The sequence below is a fragment of the Lepidochelys kempii genome, chromosome 6 (genome assembly GCF_965140285.1).
Source record: "Lepidochelys kempii isolate rLepKem1 chromosome 6, rLepKem1.hap1, whole genome shotgun sequence".
Taxonomy (NCBI): domain Eukaryota; kingdom Metazoa; phylum Chordata; order Testudines; family Cheloniidae; genus Lepidochelys; species Lepidochelys kempii.
The window spans coordinates 52102135-52125379 of NC_136385.1; the positions used below are offsets into that span (position 1 = coordinate 52102135).

At 45.4% G+C, this 23245-nt stretch overlaps 1 protein-coding gene across 4 annotated transcripts in view; it reads left to right on the forward strand.

The window, feature by feature from the left end:
• NAT10 (N-acetyltransferase 10) overlaps positions 1 to 21506 on the forward strand; it is a 36826-nt gene extending 15320 nt beyond the window's left edge. For 3 of the 4 annotated variants that reach the window (XM_073347918.2, XM_073347917.2, XM_073347920.2), the window contains 19 exons: positions 43 to 141; positions 759 to 895; positions 1703 to 1827; positions 2272 to 2422; positions 3427 to 3523; positions 4255 to 4371; positions 5676 to 5777; positions 5902 to 5976; positions 6679 to 6795; positions 6987 to 7120; positions 9650 to 9698; positions 10646 to 10739; positions 10837 to 10947; positions 12013 to 12185; positions 12851 to 12970; positions 14104 to 14202; positions 14658 to 14731; positions 19081 to 19164; positions 20453 to 21506. In XM_073347918.2, the coding sequence (XP_073204019.2) occupies positions 43 to 141; positions 759 to 895; positions 1703 to 1827; positions 2272 to 2422; positions 3427 to 3523; positions 4255 to 4371; positions 5676 to 5777; positions 5902 to 5976; positions 6679 to 6795; positions 6987 to 7120; positions 9650 to 9698; positions 10646 to 10739; positions 10837 to 10947; positions 12013 to 12185; positions 12851 to 12970; positions 14104 to 14202; positions 14658 to 14731; positions 19081 to 19164; positions 20453 to 20546 (2052 nt within the window). In that variant the 3' untranslated portion in view covers positions 20547 to 21506. The remainder of the gene's footprint in view (positions 1 to 42; positions 142 to 758; positions 896 to 1702; positions 1828 to 2271; positions 2423 to 3426; positions 3524 to 4254; positions 4372 to 5675; positions 5778 to 5901; positions 5977 to 6678; positions 6796 to 6986; positions 7121 to 9649; positions 9699 to 10645; positions 10740 to 10836; positions 10948 to 12012; positions 12186 to 12850; positions 12971 to 14103; positions 14203 to 14657; positions 14732 to 19080; positions 19165 to 20452) is intronic. The other variant, XM_073347919.2, reaches the window with a different exon arrangement.
• The last annotated feature ends 1739 nt before the right edge of the window (positions 21507 to 23245 follow it).

The following is a 23245-nucleotide window of genomic DNA, read 5'->3' on the forward strand; positions in this document are numbered from 1 at the left end:
GTTAGCTCTTGCATCTTCATTTTATTTAATCTCTTCCTTCAGGAACATCTGGACTATGAGATTATTCAGTCTCTGAACCCTGAGTTTAATAAAGCAGTCGTCAGAGTGAATGTGTTCAAGGAGCACAGACAGACTATCCAGGTAATTAACCTGCATGTCTCTTCTCCAGCCTCACTATTTCCTATTCATGGCCACTGGAAGTATAGCATATCGCTTACGTTTTTAATCTTAAGTGTGTTCATTCTACATAATGTGTAATAATGTTACACACCCTCGTGTATTGAAACAGGTTAGAGGAGGCAAATTGCTTCCGGATCCCTGGGTTCCACAAGGGAAACTATTCATCTAGCTCTGTGGAGATCTAGTAAGTCAAGGATCTTCACTTGGATTTGCACATGCTTGTCTTTTGGTATGTGTTATAATAATGCCCAGAAAAGTGTGGGGAAGGAGCACAAATGTATAGCAGACTGGAAAAATGAAGGAGACCTAATCTGATACAAATAAAGTGCTTTTGTGGCTCCATAGACATAACAAAGCATATGACCTGCTATTCCTCCTCCCTGGATTGTCACTAAAGTTCACCCAACTAGTTTACCACAATGCCTGCACTCCATTTCTCTCTAATCAGAGACTGGGACCTTGGAAGGAAACTGCTTCTATAGGGCTGCAGCTTTTGCCTCCTTTGAAGTCTCCCCAACTCCCAGACAGCTGCTCTGGATAGGGATTACCTTAGTAAAATGGGACTTCGCTCCTTGCAGTACATACATCCCGCCGATGCTGTGAAACTGGGCCAGGCTGAACTTGTGGTGATTGATGAAGCTGCTGCTATCCCCCTACCTCTGGTGAAGAACCTGCTGGGGCCTTACCTTGTCTTTATGGCTTCTACGATCAATGGGTAAGAGACTCACACAGGCCTGCTTGTCTGGAAAACAAACAGCAAGGGCAGTTTCTTGTAGGACCCTGCAGATTTACTGCTCTCATTCAGGTCAGCCTTTACACTCTTTCTGTTAGTACTGACCCTTTTGTATAACCGCTCTGTCTAATGGCTGCCTTTGAATTGACTGTTGTCTTCATTCTCTTCTGTGGGTCACTTAGTAGTCCAGCCTCCTATTAATTGCCTGTCCCTGGCATGAAGACATGCTCTGTTCCGTGCCTGTACAAGGAGCAAATGTTTAAGCATGATACTGAAGTCTGTTAGGAGGAGTGACTGTGTAAGGTTTGTGGAGAGCAGCCACCTTCTGAACAAAAGGGGATTAAGAAAATTCCAGCATTCTGGCTATAGTCCAGTATAGGTTATTGTACCTGCCTGTTTAAATTCCCCTTATGTTTCTGCCAGAAATTTAGTCACTTCTTGTCACATCACTGTAGTGCCCTAAAAGAGCTGCCATCTTTCACCCTGCAAACAGCTGCATTTCAGTGTCAGGTGAAGCAGTTTGTGTGGGAGTAAAGTCCTTTGATCAGTCAGTGTCACATGCGCAGCATCTTTGCGAGGCATTTGTCCCCTTGCCACTGCGTTTTGGCTTCTTCCTGCAGCTTGTACCAACAGTGAGGCCATAAGGGACCTAGTAATGGCACATGGCACCAGAACACATCTAAAGCCTGTAGATAAAATCCGATTTTAGATCGGAGCTTCCCCACACTACTTCTGGGGTTTTGTTTCAGCCTCATTTTACTTGCTTCTCTTTGATCTCTAATCTTGTAGTTATGAGGGCACTGGTCGGTCATTGTCCCTGAAGCTGATTCAGCAGCTCCGGCAGCAGAGTGTCCAGGCACAAGCCAGCATGACCGCAGAGAACAAATCTACAGCTACGGCTAAACTCGCCTCAGGTACCTCCCCATGCTGACATCTCTGAATAGGAGTATCTAACCAGCAATATGACTGCTGTTGACTTGCACCCTATACAATCCTTGGTGCTTGCGTACTTGTATTTCTGCAGCTTCAAGTGGAGAGTGGGGGTGGAGGAACATGCAGGAAGCTTTAAAGAAGCTTGACTTGTAACTTGGCCTCTAGGCTTAATATTTTCAATTTCTCACCTTCTGAAATGTAACACACTTGTAGGGGCATGGACTTCACCTCATCAATCTAACTACCTTGATTCTATGTGGAAATAGGCTTAAGTGTCCAATTTTGGGTTGTTTGGTGGGGAAGTAGGTGGTTTACTACTTTCAGTCTTTTGGACCAAAGCTATTGAAGGGCCTGATCCTGTTGGCATCTTCAGTATTTGTCACTTCAGACATGTTGTGGTTTTTCTTTTGAATCTCTCCTTCCAGCTCGTACATTGCATGAAGTCTCCCTTCAAGAGTCAATCCGATATGCCCCTGGAGACCCTGTTGAAAAATGGCTCAATGACCTGCTATGTTTGGATTGTCTCAACATCACCAGGATCATCTCTGGCTGCCCGCTGCCTGAAACCTGTGACCTGTATCCTGGCTGAAATTAACGCATGTTCTAAATAATTTACGTCCAGCTGTGGCAGGGTAAAGTGAGCTCTTCCAGAAGAGACTAACAGCAATTTATATGCTATTACTGAGAGGTTGGAGGTGATACTCTCCTCCTCGATTTCTGTTTTCTTTAGCACAGCTTATAATTCTGCTTATTTATATTGGTCTGCACATTTCAGTCTAGCTCTCCTCTTCAGTAATGGATGAAGCACCCTGTATGACAGGAATATGCTCCAGAGCCCACTGAAGCTGAAGGGTGTGTTCCTTGGTGGGGATGAGCAGACTCGCTAGGTACTTTGAGAAATAGATACGTAAATGTTCTAAAAATGTTAAAATAATGAACAAATCTGACGTTCTTGTGCAGTGCTGAGAAAGCTGAGTAGACTTAACAAGCATGGGAAAGTCGCTGTTCCTAGGAAGAAGCTACAGTCTAAGGCCCCAATTCTGCACTGGCCCATTGACCAGCCTGTTGATATCAGTAGGGCTCTGTGCAGATACCGGGTCCACCCAGGCGCTTCTCAGTGCAGGATCTAATCAAAGTGCACTCAGGCCAGTCTTCTGGGCTCAAACTCCTAGCATGGGATCTTCTTTTTTTTTTTTTTAAAGGGGTGGGCTGTCAGTGTTTTATTACCATTGATGAGCTTCAAAGAAGAGTGGTGCATTGTAACGAAGGTTTTGAGCGAGGGAGATGGTCAAAATTATGTGATTTCTTTCCTAATTGATGTGCTTAAAAGGGGGTATGCGGTCAGACGTGAAGACTGTCCAAAGCCCTGATGCTGAAGTCTTTTGACAGCAATAACTTAAAGAATGAGGAATCTGTGTTCCTTGTCTGGCTGATGCAGGCGAAGTATAAAGGCACTGAGCCAGCTCATACGGTGATACTATATGGAAAATCACCTCAGGCTGGGATAAATCAACAGGGGATGTTGATTTATGTCTTTTATGTCTTTTGGCTTTGGTTGTTTCCTTGATCACCGTACTTAGATATTATGTGAACAGAGACACCCTCTTTTGTTATCACAAAGCGTCGGAAATTTTTCTCCAGAGGCTGATGGCTCTCTACGTGGCTTCACACTACAAGGTAGTGACACTGCCCTGTCAGCTGGGATGTAGGGGAGAAATCTCTGCCGTTTTAAAGAGGTCAAATTGAGAAAGCTTTAGTGGACTGATAACTCAATAGCCTTTTTGTGTCCTGACAGCTGAACTCCATACCCAGCTTCTAGCTTGGTACATCACTGTCTTCCCAGTTCCCTCCTCACCCAACAGGCACTATCCCATCATGGGTTAATACTGATTCCTGGCTGTGAAATCCAGGAGACCAAATCTTAGATATGCCCGTTGCACTTGCACAGAGCTTGATAGCTGAATTATATAGGGGAGAGAAGTGTAGGTGATGAACAGTCTTCAGTAGCGTTTATTGCATTAAATAAGAACTGGTTTTTTGAATGGCCTTAAATTTAATTTAAAAATAGTAAATAGTGATGTTACCTGTAGATTGATAGATAATCTAATCCAAATAATGTAGTCTAGGATTGATAGCCTTGAATTGTTTTGAGAGTTTCTTTAGCTATCAGTATTACGCCAAGGTTTTTGCCATATCCAAATTCACAGGAGGGAGATGCAGGATTTATAGTAGCGTTAAACTCTAAGTAATTGCTATCTTTGTGGTAGAACTTTGAAACTCTCCCCTTGTAACTGCAGAGAGTCTCTAGGATTGTTGGTCTGCAGATACACAGGCACCCGTCTCGCTAACACTTAACTATAGCTGACAGAGAATTAGTGCTGTAACTTGTTTGTTTTATGGCCCTCTAGAATTCTCCCAATGACCTCCAGATGCTTTCAGATGCTCCTGCTCATCATCTCTTCTGCCTTCTGCCACCAGTCCCACCTACCCAGAATTCCTTGCCAGAAGTACTTGCTGTTGTTCAGGTAAGAAACAGAAAGTGTGTGTGAATACAGAACCACTCAATAAGGATGCAGTGGCAGGATGTGACAGTGGCTCATATCTGTAGAACTATATAGTAATTTCAGTTTTGTGTGTGTTATACTAGTGTTATACCAGAAGCTTTAATCAGGGCCCTGTTGTACTAGCTTCTGTACAAATATACAAGGACACTGTCCCTTTCACCCAGCGCTTACAACCTAAGGAATACATTCGTGCTGCAGGGCCTGCTGAGAAGCCGAAATACTGGTCACAGCAACCTCTTCCCCTGGGGAGAGTTGATTGCATTACTTCTCCAATGTCCCCTGTATTCCTGTTACTTCATAGCACTTGTATAGTCCTGCACAAATACGAACTGATTAGGAGATGACTGAATTGTGGTGCATTGATATTGGACCTTCTTACATCTTATTTGCAGTTCTCAACTAACATGAGCATTTCTATATAAGTATGCAACTCTTCTGCCTCCCTGACTCATTAAGTACCAGTAATCAAAGTAATGATCACCAGGGCAATACATGCTAGTAAATTCACAATCTACAGTAGGGAACAGGCCCATCCTAAGAGGAGAAATGAGGGAAAATCTCAGAGTGAAACTGGCTAGGCAGGTGGTAAGTACTGGTTAGCTACTGCTGATGAGCTATAGATTGTGCATATAGGTAGTCTTTGCTAAAGCATGTTGTAATTAAAGTTGACAGGCTATTATCAATGTTTATTTTTAAACATTTTATATTTTTTTTCAATTTAAATTTTCACAGTTGTGTGAAAATGGTGGGGGGGGTAAAAAATTGGGGAGTCAGACAATAATTATTTACTAATAGTAGATACTGGGATTAAAAAGTTTAAAGCTTTATAACTGTTAAAACCCAAACTGTCGTCAACACACACTGAAATATGCAAAGTAAATATCCTTAAATCAAACTCTGATGTTCTCAGGCAACATATTTCTTTGCCAGCTTCAATTACTATTGATGGAAATAATTTTGTCGGTTTGTGAAATCAATGTTTACAGATAAAAACCTAATCCTTCCAAGCCTACCTACAGTCTTTGTTACACTGTCCTTCTCCCATCCCTGCCTGCTTATACCGGGGCGGTCGCTTGTTGTACTATTTGTTTGTACAACTTCCAGCAGAAGAGGGTCCTGGTAAGCTTCAGGTTCTCCCACAGTATAGATGGTAGGTTAGATGACTGACCAAATGTTTTCTATCTGTGTGCTTCTGCAATGGGCAGCGCTAGTAAGGGACTAAACCTCTTTCTCTGTTCACAACCTTTCCTTCTTTCTCTTGGCAGGTGTGTCTGGAGGGAGAGATCTCTCGCCAGTCTATCATGAACAGTCTGTCTAGGGGGAGGAAGGCTTCAGGAGATCTTATTCCATGGACTGTCTCAGAGCAGGTAAGTCATTTGGCTATTTGGTTATGTTCGGGTGGTGGTGGGGGGGGTGTGTGTAAGTGCTGATTTGATATTCTGAACATTCCTACTATTTTTTTCTTTAATATGACTTGTATTTCGCATGCAGTTCCAAGATCCAGACTTTGGGAGCCTCTCGGGTGGACGTGTTGTTCGCATTGCAGTCCACCCTGATTATCAAGGGGTAATGTATTCCAGCATTCTGTGATTATAAGTAGCCAGCAGTGGGACCACCTCATCTGCTCTCACAAGATGATCCGAATGAGGCCTGACCATTATTTGGGTGGGAGACTTCCAATGAAAGCTCAACTTCTGCAGCAAGTGTAGGGGAATTGTCCTCCTTCAGGGTAGTACCAAACCAATGTCCCCAGCATCTTGCTGGGCAGCGCTTTGCTGCTGGAGATGTGATACGAAGCATCAGAGCCCGTGAATGTCTTGTGAGACTAGGGCTGTTAACCCTGGTGTCCTGGATGCTGCCTTCTGGGGGTCATTCCTTCTTCCTATCTTTGGGTCCCATCTTCCAGACTGTACCTCAGCAAGTACCATGATTTTGGTGGGTTACTAATCTGACAGCTGCAGGATTGTGCCCTAAACGTCTGGCGGTAGCTTCAGTTGAACAATGCATCCTCCACTTCCCCTTCTATAAGCTGTTAGGTATGTAAGCAGCAGATACATTTTCATAGTGGCTGAGTGATACTAGTATAGGTCATCTGTAAACTGAATGTGCCCTCTTCAGGGTGAAAGGGGTTTTATAAATGTGATACTTTAGTGATGCATTAGGATGGGATAATGAATCTTCTTTAAAAAAAAAAACAACACACACACACAGTTTTAAGAACTTTTTAATGTATTTTCCTTTGTTTTAAATTTCCCTCCTCTTTCGCAGATGGGTTATGGCAGCAGGGCTCTGACCTTACTGCAAATGTACTATGAAGGCAAATTCCCTTGCCTGGAAGAAAAAATGACTCCGAAGCCGAAAGGAATTACTACCATAAGCAGTGAGGTATAAAGTGCTATGTACTGCTGTTTTAGGCTATTCAGTTTGTATTGGACTATATGGTAGAACCCTCAGTAGCTGAGTGTCCCATATGTCCTTCCACATTTATAGCTTTTGAGAGATTTAATCTGTAGTCACTGTGAAGACTGTTGTTCACCTGCTCACTTGGCTGCACTTTTTCCCTCTATTCTCTCCAGGCTGTCAGTTTGTTAGAAGAGGCTGTGACACCTCGGAAGGACTTGCCTCCTTTACTTCTCAAACTGAGTGAGCGACAAGCGGAGAATCTAGACTATCTGGGGGTATCTTATGGTTTGACACCAAGGCTGCTCAAGTAAGTGTAACCATATTTGTCATCTATACCAGCGTTTCTCAAACTGTGGTCCGTGGACCCCCAGGGTTCTCCAGGGGGTCCGTGGGTCCCACTGATCAACTCCTCCCCCTCCCTCCAAGCTCATCCTGAAGGCCGGAGAACAGCTGTTCAGTGGTGTGCAGAAGGCGTTGGGAGGGAGGGGGAGGAGCGGGGATGGGATGTGCTCGGGGGAGGGAGGTGGAAAGAGGCAGGGAAGAGGCCTTGGGAAGAGGGGTGGAGTGGGGGCGAGGCCTGGGGCTGAGTGGGGAGGATTGGGGGGGTCTGTGAAAAATTTTAAATCAGAATGGGGGTCTTGGGGTTGCTAAAGTTTGAGGACTGCTGATCTATACTAAATGTGGTTGGGGGGAGCCCCTACAGATGAATGTATCATAGCGCTTGGGTCCTGATACCTGTTCAGGTTTCCCTTGCTCGTAATTCCATTTCCTGTTTCAAATCTGGCACAGCTCCATCCCCCCCTGCGGTGGGATCTGTACTTACAGTTCAGGATGGCTGGATGCAACTACTTCGGGAGCCCTTCAGAGTAATGCAGAGCTCTCCCTTCTTTGCTAGACCATTTACCATCTCAAGCTCTGGTTCTTGTATGGCCAGACTGCCCCAGTTCCACTGCAAAGCAGATCTGTGGTGCTGTGCAAGTCCAAGGATACTGTTGCATGAAATAAGTGGGTCCAGGAAGTTAAAGGTGTTAATATGACACTGGCAAAGTGCAGTATTAAACAGCTATTTGTAGTTTGGGGTTCTGAGTATAGACTCTCCACCCTGCTTAATTCCATGGAGCAAATACTGTGAAATTCATGCCATAATCTGGAAGTTTATTGATTGGCTATGCAGAAGAATCCAAAATATAAAGTATATAAAGTTGTTCATGCATTACCATTCTATCTTAGCCAAAACTTAGCAAAATGCCGTTTTCAGAGATGATGTTGGTTAAACTCCTTTGTTTTGTCAAACAGCCCTTCTCATGGGGAAAAATCTAGTCTTTTAAACTCAGCTGTTGGTGCTTGTCATTATTGCTGCTTTTGACAAAACAGACAGATGTGAGGGGAGCGAAAAAGGATAGTGAAAGGTGGGAAAAGTACAGCTTCCTGCTAAAATTTACAAGATCCAGTGCAGCTGATGAGTCATGAATGACACAAGAACAAATGGATATAAAATGGCCATCAGGAAATTTAGACGAAGGTTTCTAACCATCAGAGGAGTGAAATTTTGGAATAGCCTTCCAAGGGAGGCAGTGGGGGCAAAAGATCTATCTGGCTTTAAGATTAAACTCGATAAGTTTATGGAGGAGATGGTATGATGGGATAACATGATTTTGGTAATTAAGTGATCTTTAAATAGTCATGGTAAATAGGCCTGTGATGGGATGTTAGATGGGGTGGGATCTGAGTTACCCAGGAAAGAATTTTCTGTAGTATCTGGCTGGTGAATCTTGCCGATATGCTCAGGGTTTAGCTGGTCGCCATATTTGGGGTCGGGAAGGAATTTTCCTCCAGGGCAGATTGGAAGAGGCCCTGGAGGCTTTTCACCTTCCTCTGTAGCATGGGGCACGGGCCACTTGCTGGAGGATTCTCTGCTCCTTGAAGTCTTTAAACCACCATTTGAGGACGTCAGTAGCTCAGACATAGGTGAGAGGGTTTTCGCAGGAGTGGGTGGGTGAGATTCTGTGGCCTGCGTTGTGCAGGAGGTCAGACTAGATGATCATAATAGTCCCTTCTGACCTTAGTATTTATGAATGTGTGCTCTGGGTGGGCAGGTTGGCCATGACAGGTGCTGCTCTCGACCCTGACTTGCTTCCCTCATCTGGAATGCTATCTGGTCCAGCAGGTTCCTTTTTCACTGGTCCTTCTAAGGCTAGGCAGGGCTATCACAGATCAGGTCAGGAGCCACGGGTGTAGGGGGAAAGGATAGGAAGAAGATAGTAGTTTTGGGCTGGGAGGAAGAGAATGGCAAGACAGCAGGATCTTGCATGTATCAGTCTGGGATAATCTCGGGTCCAGCAATGATAATCTGGTGCCCTCACTGATGTGTTGAGGTCTGGAAATCTCTGAGGAGTCTCCAGGTTCACAGATGAAGGGCAGAGTGTCTGGTGCGAAGCAGAGGCCCTTTGGCCTTCCTTGAGGAAATCTCCCAGGAGTCCATGTTTTTGTTCACTGAAGTCTGTTGGTTTTTTTTGTTTGTTGTTTTTAATTTGGTGGAAAGGCCATCCCCTTATTATTGTGTCCACCAATTAACCCTTATTTCTGACACATGAATCTTATCCACTTTCTGATGTCATAATCTTTTTGTTCACAAGTTAGTATCTAAGTCTGGTCTATATTAGTAGCCCCTTTTCATGCCCTTTTGATCAACATTATTTGTTACAAGTTTACTGTGATGCCATATGAACTTTGCTCCACAATCAGGATAGGACTGCTGTCACAACTACTACTGCAGCGTTAACATCTCAATAATTTCCAGCGTGTACTTTTTCCTCTTCCCTTCCTCCCCAACCAGATTTTGGAAACGTGCTGGATTTGTACCAGTTTACCTAAGGCAGACTCCAGTAAGTATCCTACTGTTTCAAGAACCTGATCGAGCTCCCACTGACGTTAGTGAAAGCCTTTCCACAGACTCTGATGGGATTTGCATTGTGGGATTTTTCAGAAGCACCTCAGCAAATCATTGGGAGTTAGGCACCTAGGTGCTTTTGAAACTTTCATTATAAGTGTTAGAGTTTGTTGTATCATCTTTTTTGTCTTGTGGGTTTATGGATCACTAATAACTGACCTAACATATTTTAGTGTTGGGAAGAAGAGTAGTGACCATCTGTAATATCTTTTAGCTGTTTACTCTACTTAACAACTTAAGGCTAATGCCCATGTAGGTACCCCAGGCCAGTGTGTGCAAATGGCTAGGTAGACAGCTGGCTGGTTATTTGCCTATGCATTTGCCACACTTGTGATGCAGCTGCAGTAGTTTTGAATGGAAATGATGTGCACATGCTTCTGTGTACGTAATTCACACAATCTAGACCTTAATAGAAAAGAAGTTTTTAGAATGAAGTCAAACCCCATCACCATATCACAATTCTGCTACTGTCATATCAAAATCCCCTCTCATGAGCTAGTTAGATGCCAGAACTGCAAATCAAAGCCAGTCACTTAGAGTAAGTCTTGTCTGACAGCAGGTGTTAAGTTTCCTATGTCATTGCGCCATCTTGCATTTGTTTTTCTGACTCTTGAGTGGTAGCTGAGATTTTTGGCTCACTAAGTAATAGCCAGAAAAAAAGGCCCTTCTGTGGAATTTATCAAATCCCCAAGGCTGGTGGGATATAAATTCAATAATGATGGTCAGTGACTTTTAATACAACTCGTGTCCATGCAAGAAATTGGGTAAGAGGGACTCCAGTGTTTTTAATTATATTACAACACCTGTCTTTACTTTTGTCACTTCAGTACATAATGCAAACAGTGAGTACCAGAGATCATGGGAATCTGTCTTCCTTCCTAGAATGACCTGACTGGTGAGCACTCCTGTATCATGCTGAAGATGCTGAATGAGGAAGAGAGTGAACAGGAGCACTGGCTCGCTGCCTTCTGGAAAGGTAACAGCTGGTTGTCTGTCCTAGTGTGAGAGGAAGCCTCCATGTATCCTTTGCACAACCTGGCTGGTAACCATTATCTTCTCTTCTTGTCCTGAAGATTTCAGGAGGCGGTTCCTGTCTCTGCTGTCATATCAGTTCAGCACTTTCCCACCTTCATTAGCATTGAACATTCTACAGAACAAGAATATCAAGCAGGAGTTGCAACCCCGTGAGTTTGTAGGCTTCTAAAATCCTTTCAGTGGCTTAAGATCTTAATGTGGTTTATCAAAAAGGTTATTAAATGAAACCTGTGAATGTTCTACAGCCTTTAGTAGAATGCTACAATTCCCTGTTGGTCAGGTCTGTTTGCTCCCTTCATCTTAAAAATATGCTTATTGTTGAGTGAAAGCTTCCAGTACTGTCTCCCTGATAGCTGAGATCAGAGAGCTCTACTTGATCAAAGTTTTGCAAATGCTCTGAAACTAGAGGGCTCTTTCATTTAGCAGACAAATGCATAGCAAGATCCAATGACTGGAAGTTGAAACTAGGCAAAGTCGAACTGTGGACTTAAGGCACCCACTTTTCACAGTGAGGGCAACTAACTGCTGGAACAGTTTAAGTTTGGGCTGTGGTGGAGATCTCATCACTTTAAGTCTTTATACCTGAGTTGGATGTCTTTCTGAGAGAGACATTCTAATTCAACTACAAGTTATTGATGCAGGAATTGTGACCTGTGGAATATGGGAGGTCAGACTAGATGATCACAATGGTCCCTTCTCACTTAAAAATCTATGAAAGCAAACTGTGGTTTCTTGAACGTAACAAGCTCGAGATCTCTCAAGGGAACACAGGAATTAGTCTGGTTCGATGTTTTGTTTTTATTTAATATTTTGTTCCTGGTGAAAGCTGCCAACCCCTCTGTCAGAGGACAGCGACAGTGTGGGCAGAGGAGGTGCAAGCTTCCCTACCTATGTGCCTCAGCCCTTGTGTAGAGTAAGAGGAGGAGCCCAGTCTCCATGGCCAACTGTTTGCCTAGGAGTGGGAATCATGAAAGGTAGTTGTGAGGAGTCTGTCCCCTACACAGGCTTTTATTTAATATTAAAATTCATTCAGAGAGTTTGCATGACTAGTCCAGTTGAGGATTCAGTTAGATCCACTATTGTTTAGTTCATGTATACATTTCAAAGCAAATATGTTAGCACACAGGCAATTGATATGAAAAGTGAGCTTGATTATCCAGATCCTGAAGAAACATGGAGTGCAATTCTAATACTGCTATTTTTGATTTGCTCAGCAATCAGCCGTCCTGAACTGGAAGCTGTGTTCATCCCCTATGACCTGAAGCGGTTAGAGATGTACTCTCGAAACATGGTGGACTATCACCTGATCATGGACACAATTCCCGCTGTCTCCAGGATGTACTTTCTAAGCCAGCTAGGAGACACATCCCTCTCTGCTGCGCAGTCTGTATGTACCGTTTGCATTCATTACCACCTCCTTCCTTCCCTGTTGAGACCAAATCGCGTCAATATTTCTGGAGCGAGTAACTCGCTCCTATGTAATTCTATCCCTGCCTACATCTTGGCTCTTATTTCGTGCTGTTGTTTAGTCTAACTTCTCCCTTTGGGAGTAAGAGAGTCTTGCCTTCTGTCTGCTTTTGTACCACCTCCTGTTCTCGGAACACACTCCCGCTTCACATGCCACATTCCTATTCCTCACCTCTTTCATATCTCCAAAACTTCAGCTGACTGCCTCTTCTGCATTCCTCGCTGTGCTGTCTCCTGCCTGTACTGGTCTCCCATGTTTTGTATTTGCTTTGAATCTGATTGTAGGGACCCAGTTCTCTTACACATGGTGCAAAGGACTAGGTACGCTTAAAGTGCTGTGTAAATGCTAGCTAAAAGCCCCAAACCAGAGCAAGAGGCACTGCTGGACTAAACATGTAGTGATGCCCATCAAGAATGGAGCAATTTGGGGAAGTTCCAATGCGTCATACAAAACTCTGAACCCCTTCACCTGTTGTGCTTTGTATTATTTTGCTGGACCAGTAACTTTAATGGTAACATCTACGGAGGTGGGGAAGAACCTAACTTTTGTGGGTTTAAAAAAGAAATAAAAATCTTATTCTCCAGGCCCTTCTTCTGGGGATTGGTCTGCAACACAAATCCGTGGATGTGCTGGAAAAAGAGATAGAACTGCCCAGCAGTCAGCTGATGGGCCTCTTCAATAGGATCATCCGCAAGTTCGTTCAGGTAATTGCATCATGGTCCAGCTTTGCTCTCTCAAGTTGGGCCCAATGCCGTCCCAGGCCTGAGCCTTGTAGTATGAGAAATCTGGATCAGAATCCTGTATCCTCAACCTGTCTCTAAGAAATCATTAGAAGCTCATTGTAAAGAAATGTCTTGTACTTGGTGGCAAACATTGGTGGTGATTTCTGTTGTACGCTCCCCCATGCAATATGTATATTTTGTTTAATTTCAAATGGTGAAAGGTGCTGAAGGCAGGAGGCTTCGGGCTCTAATGTCCGCTAAGCAAGGTGGTGAGGAAGCTGATACAACAGTCCAGGCTCAGTGTCTCAATCTACCTTAGAATGCTCATCTCTGGGGTCACCGTAGGACAGAGCTGAAGCCTGTAGATATCCAGGAAAGGCTCTAGGTCAGGCCTCCAGTCTCCTCGATCTCCCTGATGAGGCTGACAGCAAGGGTGTCCGCTGTGGTGGTGGATGGCTGTCCGTGAGGAATTTGACTTGGGCCACCAACTCCTTTCACTTAGATCATTATCAAGTGGGTAATACTTTCATCCAGTAATAACATGGGCTAGATTCAAACTGGTGCCATAAGAATAAAAGGCTCCTATCCATTTTCCAGTCCCCTGAGCAAGTTAATGGAACGATTGAATAGGCAGAGCTTCTGCATCCTAAAATGCAAGTCCGTTGCTTTACAGATGGCTTGCTCAGCATAGAATTCTTTTAGTTGATGAGAAGGAATGACTATAAAAAAGGAAATCTGTAGTGCTGTCCTCCACAGATTAATGGTTTAGTTGGGATTGCCTAAGTGGGGGGGTGTTTTTAAATCACCAGCTCTCACATTCGTGCAAGTGACATTGGATGACTGATTTATTTTCTTATTAAGCTGTCTTTGCTTCTGCTTTCAAGAAGTGGCCGTTGAGTTTCATTTTTTCACACAAAATGACCAGTTAAACAGCCCCCCCCCCCAAAAAAAAAAACAAAACAAAACACCCAAACAAACAAAAAACCTAATTCCTTGTTCATATTTCAAAGACTACAGAAGTTCCATAGTGGGCAGCCAAACTCCGTTCATTTTTAAAGCACCTCTGTGGGAAAACACCAGTAGCACCATCACATATTAATTTATTCCCTCGTCAGCTGTTCAGCAGGATCCAGGAGAAGGCTGTGGAGGCGCAGATGGCAGTAACAAAGGAAGTTGTAATGGAGCCAACCCTGAAATCTTTAAATGAGGACTTGGTAATAATAATCTTGCTACTAAAACTTCCAGTATGCACGTCAGACCTCTTTGAGGGTTTTCTCTAACTTAGGAGTCTCGTAAGCTGGATTTCTTCCAGTATAGGGAGTGCGTGACATACGTGTCCTGTTATGGTAGTTATGGAACTTTGAAAGCTTTAACTGTGCCTTTTAATGCTTCATTATTTTTGTGCTTATGTTTCTCCTTATACTGTGGTGCTCCAATCCTCCTAGCCTCACCTTTGCATTTTATGTTACAATGCAGCTACAAAAAACAATTAAAACGGGAAGAGTTGTTGGGAAACATACAATTCAGAGCTTGCGGGGTTTTTTTTGTTGGGCGTACTGCCTTTTGGAAGGGAGGAGAGTTGTAATTTCTGACCTAGGAGACTACCTTGTAATACATGGGTTACTGCTGTACATAAAACTTAGTGTGTCTCTGGGATGTTTCAATGCAGGAAGAAGCAGCAAAGGAATTCCAGGAAAAACACCAGCAAGAAATGGGGAAGCTGAAAGACATGGACTTTTCACAGTAAGAATTTATCCACATAAGTCTCACCACAAATATTCCTAGGCATCTAGTTTGAATACCCAGGCTCCAGGAAAGGTACACCTTCGCATGTGGGTGGGTAGGGCGGGAATACTCAAATACTTCGCATGTGGGTGGGTAGGGCATGTGGGTAGGGCGGGAATACTCAAAGACCTTGTACTTACTTTCAAAGCAGACATCTGTGTCGTATTGTCAGCCAGTAACTTGAGCTTTTTGTTAGATCAGAAATTTGAAGTCATGGTGTTTGTCAAGACTCACAGGCTGAACTTCTTATTCTGCAATATCTAATCAATGCTGTTTTGTCATGTTTTTGGCACCTGGTGATTACAGTTTCCTGACACTTTCTGTTAATCACAGGTAATCAGTGATGGTCTCTGCTGATAAACACCTCTTGCTCTCAAGCTAATTTTCATTTTTTAAAATGAGTTTTGGTAATAGAAATCAGTTCTCATTGGCACTGGCCATCCAGCTGCACTCAGGTCAACACATGAGCTAAGATTTGTGCCTGAGCAGCACAGTGTGGACAGGAACTTGTGTGACTGTGGCAAGCCATTTTGGCTTCGATTATGTCTGCCTACCCACCTGTGCAACTGGATGGCCACTAGAGCAGCAGTTCTCAATCGGGGGTCCGTGAGCCCTTTCAGGGGCAGCCATAGGCCCTGCGGCTGAAGCCTTAAGCCCTGGTGCCCCCTGTGGGGCTGAAGTGGGGTGTGGCACAGGGCTGAAGCTGGGAGCCTTGGCGAACCCCCCCGATCTGAAGCTAGGAGTAGCGTGGGGCTGAAGCTGGGAGCCTCAGCACTTCCCGTGGGCAGAAGCCCATGGGTTGGGTGGCCACAAGGGTTTTGCCCCCTCAAACTGCAGTGTCTTACCCAGAGTTGGGGCAGTCCTGGGGGCAGCTCCCCCCACCTCCTCTTCTCTGCCAAGCCCCACCCTCTGGCCAGGTCATAGGTCAGAAGGCAGAGCCAGGCAGTGCTGCTCCCCTGTCTGCTGCTGGTGCCTGGGGTTGCAGCTGCTCCTCAGCTCCCAGCCCCCTTTGACTGCTCGGGCAGCTGGTAAGAGCTGCCCAGGCAAGGTGTCCTGACTCTAGGGCCAACAGCGCCCTTAGGGAGCAACCTCTGTAGGGGGAGCCCTCCTGGTACACGGCCCCTAGCTATCCCATCCCTGCACCCTGAGCTATCTCCTGCCTGCACACAGCCCCTAGCTACTCCCTCCCTGCACCCTGAGCAGTTTTCAAACTTTTGAGTTGTATTTTTTGGTTGTGTTCCCCCACCATCCAGCCTGTCTAGAAGTTAACTAGAAGTCAAACTACGCCTATTCATAGGGTCGTGTCCCATGTCCGTCCCCCTGGCCCAACCCAGAGCCTTGAGTCCCCCTTCCACTCCTGCTGGGTCCTGGAGTTTTTATAGCATGTTGAGGGGGGCCTCAGAATGAAAAACTTGATAACCCCTGCACTAGAGAACAGGCTAGTCTTGGGCAGAGTCTTGAGAGATCTGGGCTCAGCCTCAACTCTGCCAAATTTCCTGTGTGAGCTTGGGCAGTCCCTAGTTCGCTCTCTGGCATAGTTTCCTTTCTTTTCTGTTTAGCTGATAAACTCTTCAGGGCAGAGACTCTCTTGCTCTGTTTGTATGGTGCCTGGCACAATGAGGCCCTGATCTTAGTTGGGCCTCCACATGATACAGCAATAGAGATAATAAATTGAGCTGTCTAATCATGGGCTGTTTTAATCTGATGGCTTCTGATGCTCCTAGGAATCATCCTTAGTAAGGCTACATTTTAGTCAAGGGTATTTTTAGTAAAAGTCATGGACAGGTCACGGGCAATAATCAAAAATTCATAGTCCCTGACCTGTCCATGACTTTTTCTATATATCCCTGACTAAAACTTGGCGGGGGCTGGAGGAGGGCGACCCAGGACCCTCGCTGGTGTTGGGAGGGTTTGGCGGGGCTGGCAGGCTCCCTACCTGGCTCTGCGCCTACCCCCCAGCAGCAGCAGAAGAGTTTGGGTGTGGGAGGGGGTTGGGGCACAGGACAGGGTGAGGTGGGCTCTGGGCGGTGGTGACCGGGGGCGCTCCCCGGAAGTGGTGACATCCCCCTTGCTCAGCTTCTAGGCAGAGGCTTGGCCAGGCAGCTCTGTGATGTGTGCTACCTCTGCCTGCAGGCATCGCCCCCGCAGCTCCCATTGGCCGCAGTTCCTGGCCATTGGGAGCTGAGAAGCCAGGCTCTGGGCAGAGGTAGCACGCAAAGCTGCATGGCCATGCCTCTGCCTAGCAGCTGAGTGAGGGGGTGTTGCCACTTTCCCAGGGAGCCCCCCCCCAGGTAAGCACCACCCAGAGCCCGCCTCACCCCATCCTGTGCCCCAACCGCTGCCCATACCCAAACTCTGCTGCTGGGGGGGAGAGAGGGGGTGCCATGGCCCGAGACTGCCCCAGCAGCAGCTGGAGCACCTGGTGCAGGAGCTGCCCCTGAGCCAGGCACACCGGCCGCTGTAGAAGTCATGAAGATCACGGAAAGTCATGGAAGCCATGACAAACTCGCAGTCTTAATCATTAGCTTCCCCCAAATCATGGAGATGGTCCCACTGTCTCTTACACCAATTTAGGACTCCTGACTTATCCTTGTCCTTCTCAGCTATTCTCGGTTTCAGTGAAAGCTCTGGTAGAGAAGTGATCCTTGTCAGTGCTGACTTAATCATTCCGTTTTTATTTTTTTTCATTTATTAACTGGCAGATTAAACCTAATGTTGCCTGAAATGTCTTGTAGTAGGTCTCCCTTTGCACAGCTGCTTGTTAATTATTGTGGAGCTAGTCAGCTTGAAGGCTACTGAGCTGCTGAAGCTGTGAGTCTCGCAAAACTCCAGAAAATGTTTCTTCCTTCTGAGCTAACAAGAACCACTCTTTTCCCATATCCTGCAAAAAACTGTTTATTTGTTCAAAGAAGATTGTTGTAGCAATGTCTTCTATTGTCGCCCTAAATCAACAAAGCAAACACTAACAAAGCTGAGAAGAGAAATAAAAGCTTCTTCACCTCTGGTTAGGTTGTCTGCCTGATGTGACAGATGTGGATATGCGTGATTATTTCAAACTACTTTCATTTCTCCTCTTAGCCCAGTGTGATTTGCTGCTTTTCCTTTAGATTATTTCCTCCAGACCTCACCCTGGAAAAATCACCCTTATTCGATTTTTTTTTTTTGTTTTGAAGACCGATTACAGAGAAGTACAGTAGTACAGCTGAGACAGCTGTAAAGGCTTTATCCAGCATTAACATAAGGTTGAACAGAGGCTAACTTCTGTATTGAGACCCCAGAGGCTTGGGGTAGGAGGGAATGAGCACTCCAGTTCTCTTGTGTGGTCCCTTAGTTAAAGCTGCATGCTGTGTCTCAAACACTTGGATACCATGGGAGGGGCACAGGACAAGAGCCTGAACTGACCAGAATTTGTCTTTCTGGCCTTCCTGCTCAAAGGAAACATTCAAGTTATAACATCCCGGGCCCCTTTCTTTTTGGTTTCCCTGTGCTAGTGCTCGGACTTGCGCCTAGTCATTAGCAACGGAATTGCTACAATACCCTAGACCATCTCTAGAACGGAACCTCTCCTGTGTGTGCCATTGGTCCAGGGGTTCTCTTAGTTAACTAACTTCCCCTGGTGAATACTTGCTGTATGCATCCTTGGTCTTCATCTTTCATGCAGCACTAGCTTCTGCCTCTTTACTTTAAAATCAAAACCCCACAATCCTGTAAATGGAAACTATAGATTGGATGGATGTCTTCAATAGTGTATGTAGGTCTGGTGACGGCTGCCAGATTAATAAAAGCCATGGAGACTGAAGACCTCTCTCCTTGGAAGAGTTTACTACTTGGGCAGGTGCAATGCATGTCTCCTATATGCAAAGGAAAACCACTGTGGCCTTGGCCCTCCATCAGAAGGCAGGGTGTGAGCATGTGTGTCTGATGCCATTCAGTTCTCTGCCTGTGTGATGGGACTGCCATAAAAGAGCAATTTGGTAACATTCATAATATGGGCAGCTGAAGGAAACCACTTGCTTCACATCTGTTACTGAACAGCTTTTGGATGATAAGTTCTTGGTCAGCACTGACCTAGTTTGGATTCAGACCAGTGATGTAGTCTTGAATCGCTGTGTACTGCATTACAGATCCCCCTGAGCCATCTGGTTCTGCTTTGAACCAGCTCTTTATTTCTGAAAGTTTCTCTTTTGTTTGGATGCTGACACAAGCACTGGCTGGGTAGCAGTTTGTGGACAGAAGCATAATTAACCTTAATTGTTCTCCTTTAAACAGACTTGGTTTTGTTTTGTTTTTCTCCACCTCTCACTTAGATATATAATCCGGGGCGATGATGAAGAATGGAACGAAGTGCTGACCAAAGCAGGACAGAACGCTTCGATTGTCAGCCTGAAAAGGTTGGGAAAGTGTTTATAACAAACAAAAAAAAAATCCATGCACCTCTCTTCAATGGATCTGTCTTTCCCAGTTTGCTTTATTGTAATGCTTAAACGTAGAGTGAAGATGAGGAGTTAAAGGCGCAGGAATTGTATACCTTGCTGCTCTATGTATACGCCTAATGGGGATCCAGAGAGGGTAAATAGCAAGCAGGCTGGGTCTTCCCTTGAGTAGAGAAGATGAGACGGTAGTGTGGCTCTGAAAAAGTCCTCCCTTTTCATAACTTGATCCCATCTTGGCTTTTACTATCCAGTATGGTACTTCTCTCAATCCTAACTAACCCCGCTTTTTCACCCTGGCCATGCACCTAATTTGTCCTGATTTTCCTTTGGTGGGGGTAATTCTTTTAAGAACTACTCCTTTTCCATTTGATTTTCTTTTCCACTGACACCAGTGGAAGCTTGTAGAAATTCATCCTCTTAATTCAGGGCCTAATCCTCTGAGATGCTGAGTGCCCTCATCTTCCTGTGACTTCCTCAGGAGCGGATGGTTCAGCAGCTCATAGGGTCAGGTTCTTAGTTGAAAATGTTAGACTCCCTAACGTGGTTTTCATCCATCTTCCTTCATTCAGCTCTCACACAGGTCAGTATCGAATCTTTACTGATCTGTGCACCTGGGGATTTATGGGGTGGCACTTCCATACACGTTGTTTTTCTTGAGGCCTAAGGACAGGAGTAATTATCTTGCCCATCTTGCATCTTTATTCTGCTTTGTATGCATGTGCATTGCTTTTGTGAATGCTGGAAGCAGGAAATGAGCCCTAAGACATCTTAAAAAAACATACAGGGAATTTTAAAATGTCATTGAAATTGGAGAGTCCACAGATTTGTTCATTTGATCCATCCACCCCTAGCCTAAGCCCAGTGCAGGACTGTTTTTGTATGCCTATGTTTTCAAGTATCTGATGATTTTAGGGTGCCCCAATTTCTGTGCCTAACTTGAGATGCCTTCAGGGGGCTTGACTTTAAGAAGGTTCTGAGCACCAACCCTCTGAAAATCAGGCTACTTTAAGGGGATTCAAGTTGGGCACCCAAAAAACAAGACACCAGAACATCTAGGCCATATTCCTTAGTGCTTTCGCTTAGTGCTTTAAATGAGCCAAGGAACGGGATCATTTCTTTTCCCCCACACCCTCTCCTTTGGAGGCCTGGTAGCTAAGGTTTCTGTGGAGGCCTCTCCCCCATGTAGCAGATGTTCCCCTGTTGAATTGAAATTCTCTTTAACAAATGTTTTGTTCCTGTTTCTCAGTGAAAAGAAGAGAAAACTAGACATGGAAAAAGGACCAAAACAACAAAAGAAATTCAAGAAGAACAAAGATCCAAAGCAGAAGTGGAAGAAATGACTTTAAAAATGATAATGGACTCGAATAACCAGGAGCAAGCTCCTGTCTAAGGAGCCCCATCCCCTTTTTAAAGCAAGGACTTCTCTTGAAGAAGCAGTGTCTGGCGGGGAAGGGCTTAGAGGCCCTTTTAAAGAATATATATTAAGGAAAATGTAGTGACCTCGCCAAGAGAGGCTGCCCATAGGGATTTTTATACTGTGTGCCTGGAGAGCCTGGTTTGATGAGAGGCACTACACAACAAACTGGACTATTACAAGGGTGCCTAAATGGCTAGGAAATGTCAATTCCCAGGGCTAATCAATCCATAAACAACTTTCCCCCATCTTAGTGGTTGGTAGTTAATTTTTTATTTTATTTTGGGAGGCCTATTGGAGCACTTGCTTTTATTGTGCCTTACTATGTGGTGTGGCGTGGCGTGCGAGCATTTTAATACACCTTAGTATGTTTAATTACCGGCCCTTCTCTGCATCAGCTTTCCATTAGGAATGACATCAGATTTAGCAGCATAAAAATGTCTGCTTTCAAATTGCGCCATGAGCTCCATTCTCCATGTGGGGCCTTGCTATTCACTGAGCACCAGCGGGGCATGCTCAGTGCCATGTAAAAGTGGCCATGGTCCCTGTGCTAAGGAGCTTGTGGTGTACATTGATATATATTTCTGTTTGGAAAACAAAGCCTACAGCTCCTGCTTCTCGTTCTCCAGAGGAAGACCCTAATCAAGGATGCCTCTGTTTCATTCTTAGTGGCTTATAGGCCCCTTATCTCTCAGGTGGCTAAGGAGTTTGCCCTGTGATAGACCTGGTAGCCGGTCCTAATATTTCCTTACTTCCTAAGCTTGCTGTAACAAATGGAGAAGGCCCTGCTGGCTCCATGTCGCCTGGTGTGTCTGCTTGGCTGTTTGTAGTTTGGAAATTGTGCAGAGTTTGCCATAAAATCAGCATAGGCTCCAGTGCCAGGAAACCAGCCTCCTCGCCTACACTGGCTCCTCCTCAAGCGGCGGGGCTGGCCAAGCAACTCAACAGTCCGCTTATGAGGCAGTAGGTCTCCGCTTACCTGTGGTTCCTTTTTGCGTTTGGGAACCAGGTCTGTATTGCCCAGGCTCATGCCCTCTTCTGCTGTGGGAGGGGCGGGGGTTCTGTGGTGGAGCTGCTCTCTTCTGTGTCTGTGTCTATCGCAGACTCCAGTAAGTGGGGCAGATCTTAGCTCTTGGGGAACTGCAGACAAATATAGCAGCTGAAGTTCCACTTTTCCTCTTCCTCCTCCCTTCCTTCCACAGAATAAGTGTTCCTATTTCACTGACCCCGTCCCACAGCCTGCTCCCCACTTTGCATCTCATGCTCATTCCCTCCTCTGCATGTATTTTTCTGTCACCCATCTTCCTTACTCCTGCTCCCCAGCCTAAGGGCCTGGGAGCTGCTAATGGTAGGCTGTATTGAGAGCACTATGCTACAGAAGGGTCAGAGTTACGAATGGCTGTTGATCCTGACCTGCCCCTCCCCCTGCTGCTGGAAAACCTCACTGACCCTCAAGTTCCTCCTCCTGCCCCCTGAAACTCTTAAAAACCCATTTTCTCCAGCTATGTCCACCTGGGCATGCTCCAGTTTCCTCCCCAATAAGCTCTTTGGATTTGTGAGGCCCGTTAACCAGAAGGAAGGGCTACTACACCAGTGCTTGTGCCTCCCTTTCATTAACAAATCAATTTGAAAGACTGCTCTGCTGCTCTGCCTTTCCTTTCCAATATATCGGGGAGTTGGGTGCCCTGAAAATTTCATTTATACCCCACCCCAAATACATAGAAACCTTGTGCCATCAACTGGCAGAACAAGGTGCTACCGTCCAGGAGGCAGGTGTTGGATCCTGGGCCTTGGTTATCTGCTTCTGGGCAGTAGGGGCTGGAGCGTGCTGTGTTGTGTTCCAGGGTTCCCCTGTGGCTGACTCAGAATTGTTGACTCCAGAGGGTGCTGGATCTCCTTGGTCTGAGGGATGGTTACTGCAATGCAAGACTTTGCAAGGTGTGTCATGGGTAAATTGCATCGTTTAGGCTTTGAGTGGGGCCAGAAGGTGTGGGAAAGGAATTGACCTGTGTACCTAGAGTTAGTGTTAAATGATTGGTGTGGAATTGAGAATGATTTCATTGGTGCCTCTGCTTGTTTTGCTTCCTTCTCTGGAAGTTACAGATGTGTGATCTGATTGGCCACAAATGACAGCAAAAGGTGCTTGAGGTACCTGTGTGTTCCTTGCAGGAGACTTAAGCAACAGTTTTAAATTGTTTCAAGCTGAGCCCTTTGACCTGTGTGCAGATTAGGACTCATTCACATAGAAGTGGGTGTTCACCTCATACAAAGCAGAGCAGGTGACATTAGATTGAAAGGCTGCACCTGAGGGAGAGCCAGGGCTTGAGAGGCTGATTGATGATGGAGCCCAGCTGAGAAGGAATGGGTGGGGCTGGCAGAAAGCTGGGAAGCAGGCTGCAGTCACACCTTGGGAGAAGGAAGATGTTTTTGGGGCTGCAGTGTTAAGTAAAGTTACAGTGACTCCTTGGGAAGAGGGAGTTTGGACTGGTAAACCTGGGAGCCAGAAGATGTAGGAAGTAGTCCAGGGAAAGAGCAACAGGATCAGGGAGAAAGCAGGTCACAGTGCTACATATAGGATCCCTGGACTGGAACCCAGAGTAGAGGGCAGGCCTGGGTTTCCTTAGC